Raw genomic sequence first — 22,978 nt, 5'->3', positions numbered from 1 at the left:
AAACAATAGCTGATTAATTAGCATGGGACCAGTTTTCAGGTGACATATCGATTACCTGAGATGTAAAATTGTGAGAAAGGTCCTCACATGAGTTGCTGGTCAACATAACCTGAGCCCCCATTTAAGGATCTCTATGCAGCACGGAGCAACTTCCAGTCATACAAGGCTAGGTTCAAACAATGCACCAAGTTCTCTCACAATTGAATAAAGTTCTCTCCCCAAAGAGAAATTAGACTGGACCCATAAATGAAACAAAATGGAACTGAGCCAGCTTCAGGGTTAAGTCAATATGGTTCACCCAATTCCCACTACTTTTTGCTGTTCTAATCCCCACAATTTCTCCATTTTGATATATGAGGAAGCAGCCCATATGGATCACTTATTTATAAGGTTATTTATAACCAGAATTGAAGAAGTCAGATTATAGTTCAAACTACTTAGAGGATTTGAAATGAACTTATTTTGAGAAAGGAGAATTACATGTCACCAAAGTACACAAGAAAACTCATTCAAAACACCATGAAACAAAAAGCCAACACAAAATAATAATGATCACCAATATTAACATAAGTTTCCTTGTATCCCCAAACCTACTCCCAATAATGCATTTGATTACATTCATTGTATATTAATTAATAACTAATTAATTAATGTACAAATACATTAATGACATTAATTACAGCTTGAGACTCAGATGTCCCATGTAGTCATCTAGTTCCTAGATGTCTTCTATTGGGTAATTTGGAATATGCTTCATTTTCAGGGCAGCTCTGAAGAAGGATCCAGTTCTCTGGTTCCAAATCATTTATAGAGGTACGTAGATAATTAAGAATTGCTTATTAATTGCTCATGGGTAAACTAAGCAGAGGTGCAGGTGTCTAGGTTTGCTACCAATGGCTCCAACCTCAATGGATGTTTGATCAGTCATTGTGGTGGGTTCTCTGCACCCCAGTACCATTTCCCCAAAAATAACCAGATTAGTTTTTACAAAGGAAAAGGTACATTAAAGGCAGAGTTACAAGTATCCAACTTCACTCCAGAACACGTAGGGTTTCATCTTTTCCTCTCACATCACCTCAGACTCAGGAAGAGAAGGGAATTAGATTCACAGCTTAGCTTAGGTCATGTAGAATATAGTCTCTAGTTCCTAGACCCAAACCCAACTTGAACTCAAGCCCCAGACACTGGATTCTCTGCTGGGCTGGTCACAATTTGACTAAAATTCTGACTTCAAGATCACCATAGCTTAAACTCCCAATCAGGTGGGGATTGCCACTTGCACTTGAAACTGTGGAAAAGAAAAAGAGACAATATAAACACTTCAAGCAAAAGATAAAATGGAAACCTTCCTTCCCCCTCACTCATTCAGGTCGTGGTGCCTGCACCCTGATGTGTGTAACTGAATCTTGGGTTCAGGGAAGCACCTTCTGGACACAACAGAATCTCCCATACCAAGATGAAATTCCTTCTGAAGGACTAACGAGAGGTTTGAGTCCCCATCTAAAGGTCAAGTCTATGTTAAGTTAAAGCAAATCCAAGAATGATATAATAGTAACTAGCTAAGAGCTTATGCATTGGCTGAAGCAATTTAACTGGATATGGCTTTCCTGTTATGAAAGCAACTCATAACTTTTGAGGTACATTAGGCATCCAGTTATATCATGACCTGCAAAAAAGCAGTCCTTTAGTATCTGGGTGTCTTTAAAAAAACCCCAATAATATTCATATCAAGAAATACTGCCTATAATGGGGAATGCTATCCACCTCCAGAAGAAGAACTATTGGAGTCATCTTTCACATCAGCATATTTATGGTTTATTTTGGGGTATCAATTGTATATGACTCTGCTCTTACCGCAATGACCAAAATGGAAATGTGTTTTGCAAGAGAATAAAAATGAAAAAAATAAAAAAGAAACACTACTTACAGTGCAAATTATTGTCACCATTATTGTTATGGTGGTTGTTAGCAGAATTATTATCTTATACATTATATTGGACGTCATATTTTTGTCTAAAACTAAGCATTTCTAAAATGGAATTCATGAAAACAAAACTGAAAACATAGCTAGAACTAGTTAAATACCTTATTCCCTAGTCAACTGTTCAGTAATTGCTCCTTATTCTAATCCTGTGTCCTCCTTCCTACTAACATTGAGAAAATACTATGACTCCAAGTCTAGCCAAGCTAGAATCCATCATGGAGTACAACCCAAAAGCTCTTGAATCTGGATGTCTTGTGACCTCTGATTTGATGCAGTCATATCCAGTTTACATTCCCCAAGCACCATTTGAATCACATCCCCTTTTCCCTAGAGAATTATTTTTCTGCTTTTTTCCAGTCCTAGTTAAAATCTTACCCTCTTCCTGATCCCCTTAATTTTACTAGCAGTCCTTTATTGATTATCTCCAATTAACCTCATATGTAGCTCTTTGGTATATGGTTGTGTACACATTGCCTTCCCCCATCAGAGAACTCACAAGAGGGGCTGTCTGAGCCTTTCTTTGAATCTCCAATGCTTAGTTTAGTGTCTGGCACATAATAGAGCAGGTAGATTAGCTTGGGCACATGGTTTTATTTTGTTAGATAATTACCATTTTATTCCTTTACTTCTAGTGATTATTAATAAATCTTATAAAATATAATATTTGTAGTTCTGTACATTAATTTTTCATCTTACACACAGAAGGGCTATGCAGCAATGATATAGTGCATTTCATTTCTCTAGATGCATGCCCATAAAGAAATGAGTTGGGTCATAAGGGCAGAAGAAGGTGAAGGACGTGGGAACTCCCACGGTTTTCAGATAGCCTCCAAGACCAAAGCCCTAGACTCTCTGGGGCTAGAACTTTTCATGCTCTTAGATGGCCTTGAAGTTGAGTTAGTAAAGCTGGGGCCAGTCAGGGCCAGGTGGCAGCTTTACTTACTCTTAGTAGAAAGTTAATCCATGGCACAGGAAAAGGAGAGGGTCCTGGGATGACTCCATGTTATGGGTGGAAACAATGCAGGAAAGTCCTATCACACCATCTCAGCAGGCAGAAAGAAGATGGAAAAGTGGTCCTTGACAAATAAGAGCCCAACAAAGCCTTACGGGTACAGAGGAAAATTTCAATGTGGGTGATTAAAAAGAAACCAATTAGGTATGAATATAATTAATGCCCCTGCAGAGGCTTACCTGCTGAACTAACCCATCAGCCCCCAACTATCTAGTGGGAAGAATCCTGGATTTGGAGCCAAATGGCTCCTAGTATTGCTACTTACTAGCTTTAGGAAATAAAACAAATTGCTTAATTTTTCAGACATTAGCTTCCTCGTTTGAAAATGTAGAAGTTCTCAAGATTCCCTCTAAATCTATGAACCTCTTGACTATTGCAGACTGTTAAGATTAAAATTTAGGGGAACTGAGGCAGGGTAGAAATTAGTTTCTCTCTGCAAGGAGTATTATATTTTTAGAGGTTTATTGAAGGTTAAGTATTTAAAGAAATACAGAATAGGAAAGCACGTGTCTAGGCCCAGAGCCTAGACAACCTCACCTACATTATGAAAAAGAGCCATATCTGCTTGCAAGCAGAAACAGGAAAGAGAAAGAGCCCCCGCCATAGGTGAAGACCCTTTAAGTAATGATTTGCTCTTGGCCCAGGTGAGAATTCAGTGAGATTACAAAGCATTTTGGGGAAATAGAGCAAGGACTTCTGGGGATTGAAGTCCTGGATTCGAGTCCATTTTTGCAAGACAAAAGGTAAAAATTAGCTCTCCAGCATGTTTGTCTAAGGAATGTTATCAATTATAAATTAAATTATAATTATATTACATAACACATAAAATATAAAATTAATCATTTAAAAGGATTGAACTGTAGAAACTGAAGCCCAGAGAAAGCATAACTGTACCCTTATAGAAGTTCAATGTCCTTGAAGATCACTGAAGAACAATGAAATAATTTGTGGACATATGCCAGAGATGGAAAACAGGAAACTACTTATTAAATATCAGATTTCTTTTATTGCCCCAAATTTTAATATATGCCCTTATGGTATATATAATGTATCCATATTAAGGTGTCATGGGTAATAAATATCTACTTAGGCCAGTGTGGGAGAACCACAATGTCATTCAGAGTGAGGAAAAAAGTTGTTCCTCAAGCCTGGGCCCCAAGAAAAAGGATTCTTGTTATTTTATACACATATTCATGGATTTCCATAGTTTACATGATTGTAAACATACAGATATGGGAAGTTACATGATTGGACAAGAGGGGGAGGGGGCATAGGGATTTTGGCAAGCTGTATGATTGCTTAAACCAAACTCAAAGGGTTGTGGTTAATCAAGCAGGAAAAGGCCACACCAGCATCCTGTTGCAGCATTCTGTTTGTAGCAAGGTTTTGTGTGAATCAGTCTGGCAAAACTAGTTCTTAGAGCACAAGGGGACCTTTCACAGGGAGGGAACCATTTGAGGGGGAATCTGAGAAATTTTCCACTACAAAAGAATGAAGGACCACTATTCAAAGTGGTGTATTATAAATAGAATTTAAAGTAATAATTTTATTAATTATACATAAAATAAGTAGAAATAAATAATAAAACAAATATATAAATAAAATAGAATTATTATATAATATAAATAATATAATATAATAATATAAAAATAAAAATTAACTTTAAAAAGAAATTTAAAATAGAAACAAGAAATTTTAAAGTAATTTAATTTTTTAATTATAAAAAATTTTTTAATTCTTAATTATCATTGTTGGCTTTGTTGGTTTGATAACTAGATAGAACCAATGTGTTCCTTTCACAAGGGAGATTTTACAACACATCTGTATAAATTTCTCTTCTTACACTTACATCAACTTTGATGAAGTAGTTTGTTTCAGTAACTATTTGACTTTTAAATTATGTAGTCTTGAAGATTGAGGACTTGCTCTGCTGTGGATGGGGCCAGCCTTTCCGCAGGGTACAGGGGTCCTTGGCTGGATGACGTCGGCATAATGAAGAAGATGGGGAGACAGTTAAAGTTTTCACCCTGTAACTGGGCATCACAAAAAACTGTTCTGCTTTGACCCGGACTGATCTTTATTTTTATACCCTCAGTGGTTACACATATACTTGACACACAGTTTCATTTTTCAACATACATGCTTCCTTACAAGTAATGGAATAAGTCATACACTAACTTTTAACACATCATTTGATTAACATTCTCTATAATTATCCTATATTCTTTGATCCCATGGATTCTAACAACAAACACAAAGCTTTATAGAAGATAGATGATTTCTCATCATGGGCAGCACAACTAGAGGTCACTCCTCATTAACCGGTGAGGTAGGCATGTGGTTAAGCTAAGAGTGATTATTCATTACTTTAATCAACTATACAATCAATCAGACTTCTAAGGATATGATCAACACAACATTTTTGCCAAGTTTGAGGGGTCAGAGGGTAGAATCAACATAACCCAGTTTTAAGTATTATTCCAATATCAGGCTTTCATTTTCTAATGTTTTACTAAGGTATCAAAGACATATTACATAGTCAACAATTAAAACAATCCAGTGAGGTGAGGTAGAACATACCAGCCTCTCCATGAAAGTCAATTAATATACCGGATCAGGGAGGCTTGTCATCCCTGGCCAGTATGGGGGTGGAGAATCCAAATACAGTTTTGTTAGGGAGTTTATACCTAAAAAGGGGGTTCCATCTATGATCCCTTATCTAAATGGGTAAATAGGAATCCTTAAGTTTAATTTTGCAAATAGAATCTTTTGGCAATATTCTAGGGGGAATTTCTGTATCATTACATATAAAGATGGAGTTTTCCTGGGGCTGAGTGAGAATAGTATTTGTAACAATTCCAATAATGGGGGGGGTTAATAAGAGAATTTACACAGTGGGGGGGGTCTGAGTGGATGTTTCCATCCTTCCTGGGGGTCACTCTGCAGTCCCCCAGATCACACCTGTGACCATGTCAGACAGCATGGACTTGATGGCACCCAATATTGCTCTTTTCTTCCTCTTCAAGTTGCAAACTTACAAGGTCCTCAATCCAAATTTCAGCATTCACTCACATGTCAGTTTAAGTTTCTCAGCACATCATTCTTTTTTTTAATTTAAAAAATTTTTTTTCATGTTTGCATATTTAATTTTCTTTCCTTCCCCTCTTCCTCCCCCCTCCCTCCCCCGCAATTCCTGGATTCAATAAGCACTTCCACTGAGCTATTCAAATGTTATCACTTATACCTATTTCCATATTATTCATTTTTGCAATAGAGCAATCTTTTAAAACCAAAACCCCCAATCATATATCCAAATAAACAAATGACAAATCATTTGTTTTTCTTCTGTGTTTCTACTCCCACAGTTCTTTCTCTCCATGTGGATAGCATCCTTTCTCATAAGTGCCTTGGGATTGTCTTGTATTAGCAAAGTCCATTACATTGTATTGTTCCACAATGTTTCACTTTCTGTATACAATAGTCTCTTGGTTCTACTCCTTTTGCTTTGCATCAATTCCTGGAGGCCTTTCCAGTTCACATGGAATCCCTCCAATTCATCATTCTTTATAGCACAATAGTATTCCATCACCACCAGCTACCATAATTTGTTCAGCCATTCCCCAATCAAGGGACACCATCTCATTTTTTCAGTTTTTTGCCACCACAAAAAGCACATCAATATGTCATTCTTGCAATTTTGGTGGCAGAGACAGAGTAAGGGAGAGAGAGGCAGACTGAGTGAAACTCCCTGGGGGATGCCATCAAATTCTGCATTTTAAATTGTTGTTTTCTTCATATTTTTTGGTGCTTCTTTTACCAAGCTGTTAATTTTGTTTTGTTTTCTTTCTTTCTTTTTTAACCCTTATCTTCTGTCTTAGAGTTAATACAAAGTATGGGTTCCAAGGCATAAGATTAGTAAGGGCTAGGTGATTGTGATTAAGTGACTTGCCCAGGGTCACACAAGTAGAAAATGTCTGAGACCAGATATGAACTGAGAAATTCCTGTCTCCCAGGCTGGCTCTTTTTCTACTGAGCCACCTAACTGTCCCCTTATTTATTTTCTCCTATTATAATTTTCTTGCATCACTATATAAAGGTAAACATAAAAAAGAAATAAGGGATTTAATGAGGTTCAACACTTTACATTCCTATATGAGAAGATGATCACTATAACTCCTAAAAACTTTCTCATTACTAGGGCTATGAGAAGAAGGTTACAGAGAGAGCCCAGGTGTGAACTGATTATGTTGGGATGCTCTCAAAAAAATACAAAGGAATTTCCATAAACATAAAAGTAGAAACACCAAAAAAGTGTTTAAATTACCAGGAATCTTCCAAAGAAAATTATCACAGCAGAAGACATTCAAAGAAGTAGACAAAACATTTTTTTCTGATGCATTGAAAAATGTAATAAAAGAAATAGGATTAAAGACAACAACTGTAGAAACAAAACAGCTGAATTTTTTTTTAATTACAACACAGAAATAGACAATAATATAATAAAGATTCTGGAGGAATTAAGAAATTAAACAAAGAAATGTTATTAACAGTCTCAGAACATGAAATAAACATCTATGTAAGCAAAATAACTTAATTATGGAAAAGGTAAATGAGATGCAAAAAGATTAGAGAAATCAATAATAGTAGGATATTTCCACAACTAATGCAACACTAGTAGGTGTGGAAGTGAGAAATTGAAAATGATTTTGTGGCAAGAGTTTGGAGTAGCTGAGACCTGTCATTCAAACAAGAGTATTCTTTTTAGAATGTGACCGGGAAAGGCAATTGGAGAAGACCAAATGATGGCTGGAAACTTTGGGGCTTGAAAGAGGGAAGAAGACTGTGTTCACTTGACTTTGGAGAGTGAAGTCTGAAGGGGGTTTTGGCTTTGAAGACAGATGAAAGAAGGACCAAAGTCCAGATATCTCTCTCTGAATTGCTTTGTTGTGATAGCGACTGAACTTCCAGACTTATCAGCCATTTCTCCCAACTGAACCACATTCCACCATCCTCCAATCTAAGATTCATCTTAGTATTAGGGAAACCCCAAAATCCTGTTTCCTTCCATTCCTTATCCTTTCCTGTCTTCCCCAAATAAATCCCTTACTTAAGATAAAGAAGAGAAAGGGTATTTTATTTGAAACATCATAAACTCACCCTGAGTTGATTTAGAGAAACCAGAAGAAGGGAGGCTGAAGGGAGGAAAAGAGAGGCTGACGGGAGGGAAAGAATGGAGGAAGGGAGAAAGAAAGAATATAACAGTCTGATCTTTAGTTATCAATTATGAATCAAAATAGTCCCATATTATATAGGTAAATCAAAGAGATAAAGGGGAAACAAAAACTGATCAAAAAGTGAAGAGAATGAGAAATATAGCGAATGCACTTTTTCTAATACAAGTGGGACATGTTTTAGGGTACAAATAAAGCATATGTTCAGAAGGCATGATTTTAAAATATTATATAAATGCTAATTTAAATATTTTTCTTCAGTGATAGGGATAGGAACTGGACTTGTGAATCCTTTAGCAAAGAGAACTCCCCAGTGAGGAAACTCTCCACCAGTAAAAACTAGCACTCTCTCTCAAATTGAGAGCTTTACACATGCCTTTAGCATTGAGGGGATACAATCAAAACAGTAGTTCTAATGAAGGAGTCAAAGAGGTAGAAAAAGGAGTATGTTGGTAGATGTTTACAAGTCAGCTCTCCAAAAAATATGACACATTTTTAAAAGTCTCTTCTGTATTATTAACATTTTCTCCATCACTTTTGAGACAGTAAACAAAACAATCAAGTCCTGGTTTGTAGTATTTGCCCATTCCTGAGTTGTAAATATTCATAAAAAATCTCAGGAGTAAATTGCAGCTTACACTACCATGTGTTATAGGGAGGGTTAAAGGAAGGGTTCAAACTATATATGTATATTAAAATAAAAGTTGATTTAACTAAAGGGAGAAAGGGAAAGGGGATCAGGGATTAGCTAACTCATAACTCACTCAGAGATTAAACCCCTTATACTTACAAAACCTAAACTAAATTTCTAAAGTTATACTTAAGGTTAAAGGGGTTCTGTTAGGAACAGGGCCAGGGACAAATGGGCCAAAGGTTCTCACAACACCAGAGTCCTTCTTTGGGTCAATCAGCATTTCCAGTAACAGCTCAGATGAAATCTTCTCCACAGCAGTAGCAGAGTAGCAGGGACAGGCAGGAAATAAAGAAGCCCAAAGAAAAAGGGACCACCGGTTCTCTGGGTCCAGCCCAGAAATAACCAGATAGCACTCCTGGGCTCTCTTGACTGCCAGAGGGAAGCAGCCTCACTCTACCAGAGTTCAACTGCCTCTCTCCTCCTCAGGGCCTTGGAATGTTGACCCAGTCCTTGCTCCATGGAATCTTGGTTTTGCAGTATCCCATGCTATCAGCCTGTCTTATTATGCCCTGCTAGAAATCCCTTATTATACATGCCATGGGCTAGAAGGCTTATGAGAGATCAGCCAGTCCAAACCCCTCATTTTATAGGTGAGAATGCTGAGACCCAGAGAAATTAAGGGACTTGGAGATTTTACCGAAACTCTAAGAGGAAGATGAGGCTACTGCAGTCAAGGGGGAAGACATTGTGAGGCCACATCATACTTTCTCATAAAAATAGCAGCTTATATTGACAGAGGCTTAATTTTCAGAGACATTATTTCATTTGATCTGAAGTTCAGCAAGAGAAGAGTGATTTATACTGTGGAGGAAACAAAAAAAATCTGTGTTCTATGACTTTGGAGGAAACATCTACTTGTCAGAAAAAGGAACCTTGGAAAGCAAAGAACCAGAACCTGACTATTTTAGAGATTTTCAGCCAACAGTATATTCTAATATATAATATATTCTAATAAGGCTGACATCAGAGAAATATATTCCCAAAGCCTGCATACCTCCTCTGTTTTCAATCCTGTCAAAGAATGCTGAGGTTGGCTGCCGATTCTAAATTCAAGGGGGGGCAATCAACATTAATTAAACTTTTTGTTCGTTTGTTTTACAGAAGTTGAGTAGAGAATACTAAAAAGGTCTAATAATATAATGTATAAAAAATATTTTTATAAACCTATGGCTGGTAATAAAAGCTGTTAAATCTCCAAATTTTAAAAATCCGAATAAATGATTAAAAGAATTGCAATTTTCCTGTTGCTGCCTAAGCCCAGATAGCATGTTGCACCTCATGGACCCCTTTTGTGTTCTGATTAATCTTCTTAATCCTTTCTCATAATGTGATTTGTTTTTCACATTTAGAAGAAATGTTTCACTGTAACAACAGGAAGTTTTGGGAGGGCTTCATGTGCCAAAATATCCTTGCACATATGCTTTCAGTTTCATTTCTCATATAAAAGGCAACAAGGAAAGTTAATCAGCCCAGCTTTAGGGCTGTTCACATTAACTAGAACCTTGGCATCTGGTGGCTCCATTTTGAAGAGGCGAGAGGGGAAACACTGATTTTTAATGGTAAGTCGAGAGAATTTTTTCTCTTTCAAGTTCATAGACTTCTTGGAATCTGTGCAGGCATTGTGGAAAAAACCCTCCTAAGTTTGTAGTAGGGTCTCACCTCAAGAAGGGGAGGCCCCAAACTCTATTCTTGTCCAGAAGTTTGAAAATCTTTATTTAAAGAAGAGGTTTGGGGGCAATGAAATAGCCTCAGGGCTGGTGGAATAGTGCCCCATCCAGGTGGAATGGCAGGGGCTGGTGGAGTAGCCCATGGGGTGGACCAGGGTTTGCATGTTTATTGAATAGTCCATCCCTGAGCTTTCTAGGGCATTCCAGGCAGAAAACCCCAACAGAGGAGAAGCCTCACTATCTCCCTGCAATGCATATATCTCCCTGGGAAATGTTGGGAGGGTACAGTTCAGCATAAGAGCAGTGTAACTGCTGTAAATACAGAAGGAAATAGTAGGATACTATTATAACTGATTAATAAAATATAACAGTTAAATGCTTAGCAATACAGATTTGGCCATTTATGCCTAGCTAGTGCTAATAATACAGCTTTTGTTTATATATATATGCTTAGCTAATGCTAACTGGTGAAGAATACAAGACTGCAGGACTTGGGGGTCCCACCTCTATCACTGCCCACCTCCATCACAAGGACGTCTGTGGGCATGAGATGAAGAACTTCTCTCCCCATCTGTGTATTCTTTGGCAACATGGCTTTTTTGGAAATGTTTTACATGACTTCCTATGTATAATTGATCTCAAAATGCTTGTCTTCTTGTGAATCTTAAAAACTATTCACACTATATTTTAGAAGATTTGATTTAGCTATTTCCTTATTGTAACAATGGAGATACTAGAATGAGGAATGTATTGGGAACTTTTAAAATTACTCCACCCTAATTAGACATACTTTAGGGGAAGATAAAGTTGTAAACTCCTGTTTGAACAATGAAGGTACTTAACTCATACCTTATAGTGAAGCTAGAACTTTAAGCTAAGTCTATTTTTAGATCTAATACAAAAGGGTGTTAAGTACCTATAAAGGTTAAATTAATCACAAAAAGGTCAATTAAGTCACAAACGGCAAGCTTAGCAAAGAAGTGTGAAGTACCTCAGAAGATATAATATATATAATATATAATATATGAGGTAAGAACTAAAGAGTGGTGAGAACTAAGAATGGGCAGTCCTGGAAAAAAGCATCTACTATGATTGGTAGATTTGGAAATTTAGGGGAGGTTACATAAGAGAACATTTCTTTAAAAGGAGGCTAAAAAAGTCAGTTCAGGCAATTCGGTTCGGAGTGCAATTCAATTCGTAACTCAGTTCAGGAGTTCAGTGGAGGACTGGAGCTTCCTTGGAGACCGTTTCATGGTGAGTAATAAGACTGACTCTCTTTCCTTTAGACTCAGGAAAGCCATTTTGGCCAAGGCCTTTAACTACTGCCTGAGCCAGAGCAGTTTAAATTAATTCTCTGTCTGTCTGTCTGTCTCTCTCTCTGTGTGTCTCTCTCTCTGTCTTTCTCTGTCTCTGTCTGTCTCTCTCTGTCTCTGTCTGTCTGTCTGTCTGTCTCTCTCTGTCTGTCTCTCTCTGTCTGTCTCTCTGTCTCTCTCTCTCTCTCACTCTCTGTCTCTCTCTGTCTCTGTCTGTCTGTCTGTCTGTCTCTCTCTGTCTCTCTCTGTCTCTCTCTGTCTCTCTCTGTCTCTCTGTCTCTCTCTCTCTCTCTCTTTCTTTCCCTTAATAATTTGTTCTCTCTCTATTAATTAAAATCTCCATAATTCCCAGCTGACTTGGGTATTTTATTATTTGGGAATCATCCCTGGTGACCAATAATTTAGATTTGAAGTCAAAACACTAAAATTATCTTTACATTCTCAAGGACAGGGACACTTTGGGATTCAACATTTTTAAATCAATGTTTAAAAATGTTTTACACATAATTGGGAAATCTTTAATAAAATAAATAATTTATTTTAAAAACAATCCTCTGGTCCTGCTGGCAAGGAAGATCAGGTTTGCTACGGGGAGGAAATTCTCTAGGGTGGGAGCAGGATAGAGGATTATTTGCCATTTTTCTTCTTTGACTCCTTGGTTCCTTTTATACTTTTCCACAAGACTAGCACCTGAAAGAGCTGCACAGAGCTGAGTTCTCTGGTGTAAAGTGGGAAAGCTGACCCTTGGCTTGGGGTCTGTCCACAGTCATTAGGATCTTGGCTTCCTGATTTCAGCTGGAGTTTACATTTGGAAGAAGTGGGAAAGCATTAGTATGGAAGTTAGAAAATCTGGGATGAAATGCCAGCTCTGCAGCCCTTCTGAGTTGTGTATTGAGTGGGAGTAGATAACTGAAGCTCCCCACTTACCCCCCATCCTGGCCAATTTGCTAATGTAGCAATATAAGAGGAAATGATTAGAAAGTTTATTCAAACTGTAACAGTTAAAATTTAGGGAATATGGGGAGACTGAGGCAGGTAGAAATTAGTTTCTCTCTGCAAGGAGTATTATACTTTTTAGAGGTTTATTAAGGATTAAGGATTAAAGAAAATACAGGATAAGAAACACGTGTCCAGGCCATAGAGTGGCCTAGACACAACCTCACCTACATTATGAAAAAAACCAGGCCTGCCCCAAAACAGAAGTCCAAGAGCCCGAAAAGACCTTTGCCACCAGCTTAAATCCTTCCTCGATCTCGGACCACCTCAGAATTCCCATGAGATTACAAAACATTTTTGGGAAGTGGAGCAAAGGCTTGTGGGGACTGTAGTCCCGTATTCGAGTCTATTTTTTACATTTCACCGTGTGATCATTTTGGAAAAATTAATTTTTCCCCAAAAGGATCATAAAAACATAATCAACTTAAAAATTACAATAATGTGAGGATAAGAGAAAAAAAAGAATAAAAACAATAATTGCTGAACGCATTGACAAAAAGACCATTAGGGGGCAGTCCCCTTTGGCATGAAAGTATACATACAAATAAATGTTCAATCAACCACACCCAAAGTTCATTTTGATCTTGTGCAGCTTGTGGTCTGGAGGCTTCTTCATGGTGGCTTCTCCAACAGTTCAGTTCTGGATTCAGAGAGGTAGCATCTTCTTTACCTAAAATTCTTCTCAAAAGGAATTTAAACTTTGCAATTTACAATAATATATTTTTTTTTACATTTCCCCGTGTTGTGGGTGATTGAAAGATACAGGATCACTTAGGGACGCATGGCTGAGGATGAGGTATATGAACCAATTGGCAAGAGAAAGTAAAAAGACATCAGAAAAAATCAAAAAGAAAAGAAAAATTTTCTGGATGAAAATATAGACTATCAAAGTCTTATGCATAAAAATTCCAAGTAAAAGAATAATAAATCTATAACAGGTCCTTGAATCAAGGCCCAATCAAAATGATCTAAGCAATGATGCATTTACCCAGTCAGTAGCCAGGACTACAGAAAGGTACCACACTATGAGAGGCAAAAAAGGGGACCAGAGTATATGAGCCAAGGTTCCAGGAGCCAAGTTTGAGGCACTTGGTAGAATGTGGAACAAGGAAGACCTGCTTTTAACATATGTTAAACAGCCACAACCTCGAACCCCAAACACGTTCAAGTCCTCTTTGTCTAGGCTCAAAGTCCCTTCGCGGTCGCCAAAACTGTAACAGTTAAAATTTAGGGACTATGAGGAGACTGAGGCAGGTAGAAATTAGTTTCTCTCTGCAAGGAGTATTATACTTTTTAGAGGTTTATTAAGGATTAAGGATTAAAGAAAATACAGGATAAGAAACACGTGTCCAGGCCATAGAGTGGCCTAGACACAACCTCACCTACATTATGAAAAAAACCAGGCCTGCCCCAAAATGGAAGTCCAAGAGCCCGAAAAGACCTTTGCCACCAGCTTAAATCCTTCCTCAATCTCGGCCCATCTCAGAATTCCCGTGAGATTACAAAACATTTTTGGGAAGTGGAGCAAAGGCTTGTGGGGACTGTAGTCCCGTATTCGAGTCTATTTTTTACACAACTCTCAGTCCTATAGTGCTTCACCATCTTGGAGTTTTCATAGTTGATAGAACTGTAAATCACTCACAGTCTCCAAATGTGTAGTTATTGCTGTTTTGAGCAACAGAATCCAGGCCCTCTCCATTTCCACTCTCTTCCCTCTGCATACAACTGGGTTAAAAAAGACATTATGGTAAATAAAGAGCTGGCTCTGGTTTCACAAGACCTGAGTTCTAATCCCAATTCTGGCATTTACTACCCATTTGGGCTTGGACAAGTAAAGAGTTGAACTGGAAGGCTTCCAAGGTCCCTTTATATCAATGAGCATTTGACTGTTTTGGTCTGTCAGTCTGTCTCCCTCTCTCTTCTATTCCCTTCACATTTCCCTACTCCTAAAGTGCAAACATTTAGTTAAACCATGAGGATATAAGAAGAATTTTGTCTTGAAAATTATCTCCTACAGACTCCTGGGAATTTCAAGGGAGTTATCATTTGAAGAGGGAAGAGATAGCTTTGTACTTGTCACATGAAGTCCAACTACTAAACATTTTATTGCAGGGAACAAAGGCTGACCAGGAGCAACACAATAAGAAAAAAAAGACCTGAGCCTGAACACCAGCAGGACGGACCTGAACCACAGTCTCTTGGAGCTCTGACTTGAGAGAACCCTTCCCTTGAATGAAAAATATGGCCACCAAATGTAGGTATTGCTCAGAACTCCTGGCGAGATTTCCCTCCTCTGAATGTTGCAAATCTGACATTTTCTTGTGGTGAGGCGCATATCTGTTTACCATTAACTCAAAATCCCTGCTCCCCCATTCGCTCGCTGGCATCATCCTAGAAAATGCTAAAGTAAGTTTTCAGCAGCTGAGAAGACTCCCTGTATATAATGGAGAAATTAGCAAGACTCTTCCTGTTGGATTTTACCTACTCATCCATCTGAACAGCCCATTTGGCAGGATTGTAACTAATGTCAATATCCACAGTCATCTATAGTGGGAACCTGAGGGTTGGTGGGAGTCCCCTCATTCATAGACAGTGTGTTGACAGGAACTTCTAAGCTATGAAGTGCTCCTGACCTCATTCCATAACCTAGAGTGGATTTAGCTCTCTTCAGTCATAGATTTTGTCTGTGATAAACCCAGATATTGGAAGCATTTTGGACCTGGGTGTACCCTCAAAGGGCTACTTGATTCAGGGGTACAGAATCAAGGTAGAAGTATCTCTTCCTGCCTGCAGAATATGCTCAGTTTGAGAATAGTTGTCATCAGAGAGCTCCTTGATTTTCTCCTGAAGAATACTATCAGAGAGAAAAGAAAGAGATCATCATATCAGAGTCAGAGAAATGAGTGAAATGACTGGGTTTAGGTGGCCAATCCCAACCAACAATGCTAGATAATCCCTTCAAAGACACTGTCATTCCAGGTAAATGCCTACAATTAGTCCAAAGGATTATAGGGTCCTTCAGATCCAATTTAGGTGACTTATGGGTGGACTATAAGTTAAAACATTTGCATCTAAATAATGGTATTCCAAAAGGTGTTACATTTAAAATTATCTTGAAACTAATTTTGGAGTAAGGATATAAATGTATCGATTATATCAGGTTTATTGGTTAGACCAGCTTATAACTGATAAAGTGATATAGTTCTCCTGGTTGTCTCTCATGCCAGGGGCAACTCCAGGTGTATTAGTTTGATAAATAGATTTTTTAGGAATTCATTAATAAGCCCCTCCCTTGAGCATCCCAAGACATTTTTAATTGGTGATAGCTAATTAAGAGTTGGTCCATCATCCTATACATCCCTTCTCATCCCAACAGGAAGACAGGTCTTGTTCAGGAAAAGAATCCTTCTCTCCTTTATTTAATAACCAAATTCTATTAAAAAGGAAGATATTCTTTGGGATTCCTGAAGACAAAGAAAATTTAAAAAGTAGCACACTAGATGGGTCTGGATCCCAGACAGAGGAATACATAGTAATTCTCCCTAATAAATAGGAATTGATACAGTATATAAAAAATAAATTCTCACAATGGAATATTAGCAATTATTTGATGAGGTTTTAATAAGTATGATCCCATTTTCCCAAAGAGAAAATACTTTGGTTAGGTTCAGGAAATGAATTTAATCATTTTAGCTAGATGGAATTAAAGTTTTAGTGTTATGGGAGAGCTTGATATTAACCTGAGCCAGGAAGGATGTTCCCTCAAGAATGGCAGGCTCCAAATGAATATCTTTTTAAAATATAGATATTTATTGAGTTGAATGTGAGTTGAATGGCCAGGAGACAGGTGCAGGTAAAAGACTGCCTCTGTGAATAGAGATGGTCTAGGATTTTTATACCCTTTTAACAACAGAGACCACATGACTAGAAATGGGGCTGGGGGGTGGGGGGGTGCACTCTACAACTATGAAGTGCCTTGGTAGCTGGGATAAGAAGCACAGGTATCTTTGATAACAAAGGAGGGTGAATTAAAATTCCAGGGCATTAATTGCTATCTGAAATGCAAAAGGAAGTTACATATCTTTGCTGATCAATTAAAGAAATGTATAGTTGATGCATATCAAAAAGCTAGGGGAAAGGATAAGGAAATGTCATCTTTCTTTAGCCAACATCCAGGGGAGCAAGAATAGGGAATTTCTCACATACTCTTTGACCTGAGATTCTTCTGGAGACTTGGAATACACAGGAAGTCCTGCATCCCCATATCATTAGGGCCTGATTAATATTAATTAAGTTTACAGTAGATTTGCTGTTATAAACTAGAAAGTAATTTAATTAATATATGTGGGAAATTTTACTGAAGAAGTGACTAGAATACTCCACAGTATTGTAGAAAGTTTGGACTGGAAGAAGCTTTTAGATTGGTACAGCATTCTCTAGTCTATGAGGAAAACATAATAAAGAAGGAAATACACTTCAGGGAGCCTGAGAATTCTTTTTCTTTTCTATATATAGGGATAGCTCTATGGAAGCAAGAGGAATACTTTTATTGGAATATTCTATCTTCAGGACTCCATTTCTTTTAGTCTTTGTGACCTTGGACAAATTATTCAACCCTGTGGGGTTTGGGATCCTCATTTGTCCAATGAGAGGGATGGATTTATATAACTTTGAGGACTCCTCCTCACTCCAAAACCCATGATCCCAACTTCTGCAAATGCAGTAGCTAAATTGAAATATGATATAACATATGGGATCTGCATAGTGAGATGTAGTGGAACTGTCACTTTCCATCATAAAACCATTTTATTCCTCTTAATGCTGCCCAAGATTCTGTTAGCTTTTGAGGTCAATTAACATCTTATTAAGCTTTGTTTTTTGGTCTGTACTTCTAATGGCATCACAATTTCATGGGAAATTCCCACAACAGAAACTCCTGTGCAGATTGGTAACTCCTTGGTCTTTTATGGTTTAAGGACAGATTCTTTGGCAGTATGTTGAAGTCTATGGACCTCTTTGCAGACCAATGTTTTAAATGCATAAAATAAAATACAATATTACAAAAGAAACCAATTCTATTCAAATATAATTTTGTGTGTGTGTATTGTGTGTATAAAATACATATTAAACCATACAAGTTCATGGATCCCAGAAGATAGGCACTTGTAGTTTAGAGATTGCTTGGAAGTATACTAAGAGGCTAAGGAACTTTGCCTATCATCACATAGGACTTGAAGCCCAATCTTCCCAATGCCCAGGCCAGCCTGCTAACCATTATCCCACACTGCCTCCCTTTACCTTATTGCCAGTTTTAAAGCATCAGATCTTACTCAATACCTCACATTACTAGAGATGTTGTATGTACAAGAAATTACATCTTCAGTAAGAAACCTCGGACAAAATTATACTATTTATGGAATCAAAGATTCCATGAATATTTTCAGCTACTTTGTCACCTTGAAGCCTCACTAATTCAGTCCCATGTTGGGCAGCCTGCTAAACTCCCAAGTTATAAAAGATTCTCTTGTATCTGCATGTGGTAGAATGCTCCCCAGGACAGAGACTTTCCTCACTGTCTTTAGGCCAGGTTCTTGATCAGTTTCATTGGGGTGAATTTGTTCAGGTTTTCCCCCTGAGCATAGGGGAGCTTAAATGGAAAAACAGCAACAACAGCAAAACCATCTGAGCAAATCCTATTCAGTGGGCAGATGTTTTTAGGTTTGTCCCTGGCTAAGAGTTTGGGAAAATCTTTGTCTCCTCAGCAGATGAAAGAGCTGAAGACTATCTCTTTGAGTGGGGCACTTTTCCAAATAGTCAATCTCATCTATTTGTGTTCATTATTATTACTTTCCATTTCTAAGGGTTCAGTTTTCTGATTTTGTTCCTGAATTTCTATGGACTCCTAGGAAATCTGCAGGGGAAGGAAGGGACCTCACTGGTCACTTCATCCAACCCTCTCATTTGACAGATCAGGAACCTAAGACCCATAAGGGTTCAAAGTGACAGGAATCACAAGTGTCAGAAGCAGAACTTGCACCTAAATCTTCTGACTCCCACCCTAGTGCTCTTTCAACCACAAGAAATAGTTAAAATTGAGGTTTGCAGTCCTTTGTTCGCAGACTGCCAAAATGAAAAACTTACTGTCTTATGGGAAGTCAGTTTGTGGTATGCCTATTCTTTAATGCCTCCTAAAACCTAAGCAGAACTCATAATCTTTATTTTAAACTCTCATGCCCAGCATTGAGCAGGTAAGAGAGAAAAGAGAGGCTAGGGCATGAGCAGGAAGTGGTGCAAAGGCACTAGAGACTCAAATCTTGAAAGAACATGAAAGAGAACTCTTGTTGACCCAACGGTAGTTCTTGTTCAGAATTCATTTTACCCTCATAATCTTCTCTATCTGTTGTTTGGTCATTACCTCTTCCTTTATCCATGAGGGTGAAGGTAATTTTTCCAGGCTCCCCTAACTTGCTTTTTATATTACCCTTTATGTCTAAATCATGTACCCATTTTAGTATCACCTTGGTACATGGTATGAGATGTTAGTGTTTCTCTGGTTTCTATCAGACTGCTTTCCAGTTTTCCTCAGTAGCTTTTATCAGATTATGAATTCTTGCCCCCAAAGCTTGGATCTTTGGGCTCATCAAAATCTATATTGCTATGGTCATTTACTTCTTTATACTGTTTGCCTACTATGGGAATAAACTTCCATCACACAAAGATCCTAACAAGAAGATAATAGCCCTACTTGTTAAGATAGCCACACAGAGATGTGAAAGCATCAGTTTAGGTTTTGTTGACCCTGCCCTGTGTTTGCATTTGACTAAGGATGAAAAGAAAAGGAATCAAGAAACAATAAAAATTACCTAGGCAAACAGGATAGTAACCAATTAATATGGGCATGAGTCTTCCCAGAGAGTGCTGGTAGAAGGATGGCTTTGGGTTCCTTTCTTTCCAAAGGAAAATCAAAGGCCTTCCAGGGGGAATGATTATTGCTTTTCTCTTTTGGGATTCTGACTATTAATTCAGATCCTTGAGAGACAGAAAGACTAAACTTCTAAATCACACAGAGATCCTAACATGGAGGAAGAGACCTCAGTTATTAATATAGAGGGGGATAATATAGCTACATATAAATGTGAACTTGCTTGCATGTGTTCTCCAATAAGCATTAGTAATTAATTACTTTTATTCCCCAGAAGAAGAGTGGCATTTGCATTGTATAATTCTTTAAAAACCCATCTCCTAATCCCCCACCCCACTCCAAAAAATCACCTGCTGGAGGTGGCTTCCCTTATTGGGACAAAGATCTTTGAATTTCACTAAGATGATAGAGAGGGGGCCTAGACTCAAAGCTTGTCCAGATCATTAGGACCTGTTTCAGCTTGGGCTCCATTGGCATAGCCTTGTAAAACCTAAGGGAACCTTCATGTCACGCTGGAATGTCTGAGCAGGGCTTTATTACCATCAACCACAAAACCTGGTCATTCATTCTTCTTTCTTGCTTGTTTTCTACAGACCCAAACCACAGAAGAAGATGCTCAAAGGGGCCAGAAGTCCGAATTGTGCTTGTGGGGAAAACAGGGGCTGGGAAAAGTGAAACTGGAAACACCATCCTGGGCAGGAGAGAGTTTGAGTCCAAGTGCTCAGGAGGGTCAGTCACCAAGGTCTGCAGGAAAGCCTGGACCAGTAGGAATGGAAGGAGCATCTCTGTTGTTGATACTCCAGGCATTTTTGAGACTGACGCCACAGAAGAAGAAACCATGCTTGAAATAGTTCGTTTCATAACATTATCCTCTCCAGGGCCACACGCTATCCTACTGGTATTGAAAGTGGATCGTTTCACCAGTGAAGAGAAGGAAGCCATTGAAAGGATTTTTAAGATTCTAGGAGAAGAAGCAGTGAAGTTTTTGATCATCCTATTCACTGGGAAAGACAGACTAGAAGAACAAAGCATAGGAGAGTTCATAGGAACTATTCAAGACCCATATTTCAAGGAGTTGTTGAAGAAGTGTGAATACCGATACCATGCATTTGACAATAAGGCCAACGAAGCCCAGAAGGTTACCCAGGTTTCAGAGCTGATGACCATGATTCTGAACATGGTGCAATATAATGGGAACACCCACTACACCAACAAAAGTTATGAATCTGTGGAAGAGTTCATCCAGAAAGGCACAGAGATAAGTCAGCAACATTACAAGGAGCAGTTTGAGAAAAAAATGAAAGAAATCAGACAGAAGTATGAGGAAGAAATTAAAAAGTTGGAAAAGAAAAGGAAAGAGTTGGAGAAGAAAATGGAAAACCAGGCAATAGAAATTAAAGAGTATAAAAAGGAAAAGGAAGAATATGAGAAGCAAAAGCTGAACTTGATTGATAAGAAGAATAAAGAGTCAAAAGAAGAAGAGGCTAAGTACAAGAGAGATTATCTTGGTGCCCGAGCAGAGGTTGAAAATTCTCAGAGTACCCTTCTTGAAGTTATGAAGTTCATTTTGCCCTTTGCTATAACATGTCTTGTAAGAGTATTTCTCAAGAAAATCTTCTGACAAGCAGAATTATTGCATATTTAGTTTTTTTCTTTCAGGCGCATTCATAAATGTGTAAATTCATAAATGAAGAATGTAGAGTCCAGTGGTAGAAAACTTTCACAAAGCATTTTTTTCTTGATCCTCTTTTTTCTAATCAGATAGCAAGTCTTTTCTAGTATTATTTTATCATAAACCTATACCCACGCAAGAAATTTGAGTGGGGAAAAAAGATGCAAAATTAAAAGCCTGAGAATTTAAGATTAACTAGAAGGAGCAGAAAAAAAATTTTTTAAAGATAAACTATACAAATATTGGAGGAATGGTTCATTGAATTTTGGGAAAGTTTCATGTATAAACTACCCCTTAATTTTTAAAGTACTCTTTACAGATCTAGAGTCTCTGTTAGTTTGGGAATATAAAAATGTATTTTGTTTACATTGGTTTGTTCCCAAAAATATGTTTCATATACTTGGAGATGTGAAGCCCTCCCCAAAAAGCAGAAAAATTTAGGAGACCAAATAACTTACCTTGTCCCCATGGGAGGGGGAGGAGGCGGAATTGTTCTCTTTTTTACCCCCGACTTTTTTTTTCCCTGTCCTATACTTTGCCCTGAAATTTTCAAATGTTTTCTCCCATCTTTCCTAACTAGAATAAAAGAAATTATTCCATTCTTGGATGAAAGTCAAAGAAGGTATTGATGGTTTTATTTTGTCACACACACTCTCCCCCAGACTCATTCAACAAAGTTTAGTGACTTTTTATTTCTTCTAGGATCCAATATAAAATCCTGGGTTTGGGTTGTAAAGTGTTTCATAACATGATCCCTTCCTATCTTTTCAGGAACCTTCCATCATACTCCATGCACTCAGCAATCCAGTGACAATTCCTTTTGTCCTTAGCTTTTTCACTGGCTTGGTCCATATTTGGAATTCTCTTTCTCATTTCAGCCCCCAGGCTTTTCTGGCTTCCTCTACATTTCTCCAAAGGTGCTAAAATCCCACCTTTTGTAAAAAACCTTTTTGTAAGAAGCCTTTACCTATGTGGTACCAAGAAATATGTTTTAGTTTAGTTTTGCTGTTTTATTTAGAAGATGCCACAAGCCTTTCACCTCTAGTTTCTCCCAAAATTTGTTCAGTTATCTGTTTTCCCTTTTGTTTATCTTTCTGTTAGACTTATCCAAAACTGAGAGAGATATTAAATTCTCCTGTTACATATGTATTACTGTCTAATGTAGACCAAAATTTCTTGTAGACCAAATGTTTGTTTCCTTTATGAATTTGAGTGTTAACATAAAGACAATATGAGTTTGCTGTTGGTGTTTTTTACTTATATTGGTTTGGTACTTATATTGATTCAGCATTACAGAGTTTCATATTTGTCTCTTTTTATTTTCATGTTTGCTTTTCCTTTGTCTGATAGCATTAGGCAACTCCTACTTTTTTGGATTCACTTCATAAACAGTGAATACTTTTCCATCCTCTTAGTTTTATTTTGCATATGTGTGTTTTTAAAATGTATTTCTTATAAACAACAGATTGGAAGATTGCATTTTTTAT

General features: G+C 37.7%; 1 protein-coding gene across 2 annotated transcripts; it reads left to right on the top strand.

The window, feature by feature from the left end:
* The first annotated feature begins 10,325 nt into the window (after positions 1-10,325).
* Positions 10,326-22,736, top strand: LOC100016286 (GTPase IMAP family member 4-like). Of its 2 annotated transcripts, none has more exons than XM_016426228.2 (3): positions 10,326-10,480; positions 15,010-15,151; positions 20,413-22,736. In XM_016426228.2, exons 2-3 carry the CDS (start codon positions 15,130-15,132, stop codon positions 21,438-21,440), a joined length of 1,050 nt encoding a protein of 349 aa, XP_016281714.1. In that variant the 5' UTR covers positions 10,326-10,480; positions 15,010-15,129; the 3' UTR covers positions 21,441-22,736. The 2 variants fall into 2 exon arrangements, with proteins under 2 accessions (XP_016281714.1, XP_016281715.1); XM_016426229.2 differs by lacking the exon at positions 10,326-10,480 and adding an exon at positions 11,737-11,842.
* Positions 22,737-22,978: the final 242 nt, after the last annotated feature.

Source organism: Monodelphis domestica, chromosome 5, assembly GCF_027887165.1.
Source record: "Monodelphis domestica isolate mMonDom1 chromosome 5, mMonDom1.pri, whole genome shotgun sequence".
Taxonomy (NCBI): domain Eukaryota; kingdom Metazoa; phylum Chordata; class Mammalia; order Didelphimorphia; family Didelphidae; genus Monodelphis; species Monodelphis domestica.
The sequence above is the reverse complement of the archived record's forward strand: the minus strand, read 5'-3'. Positions and strand labels throughout refer to the sequence as shown.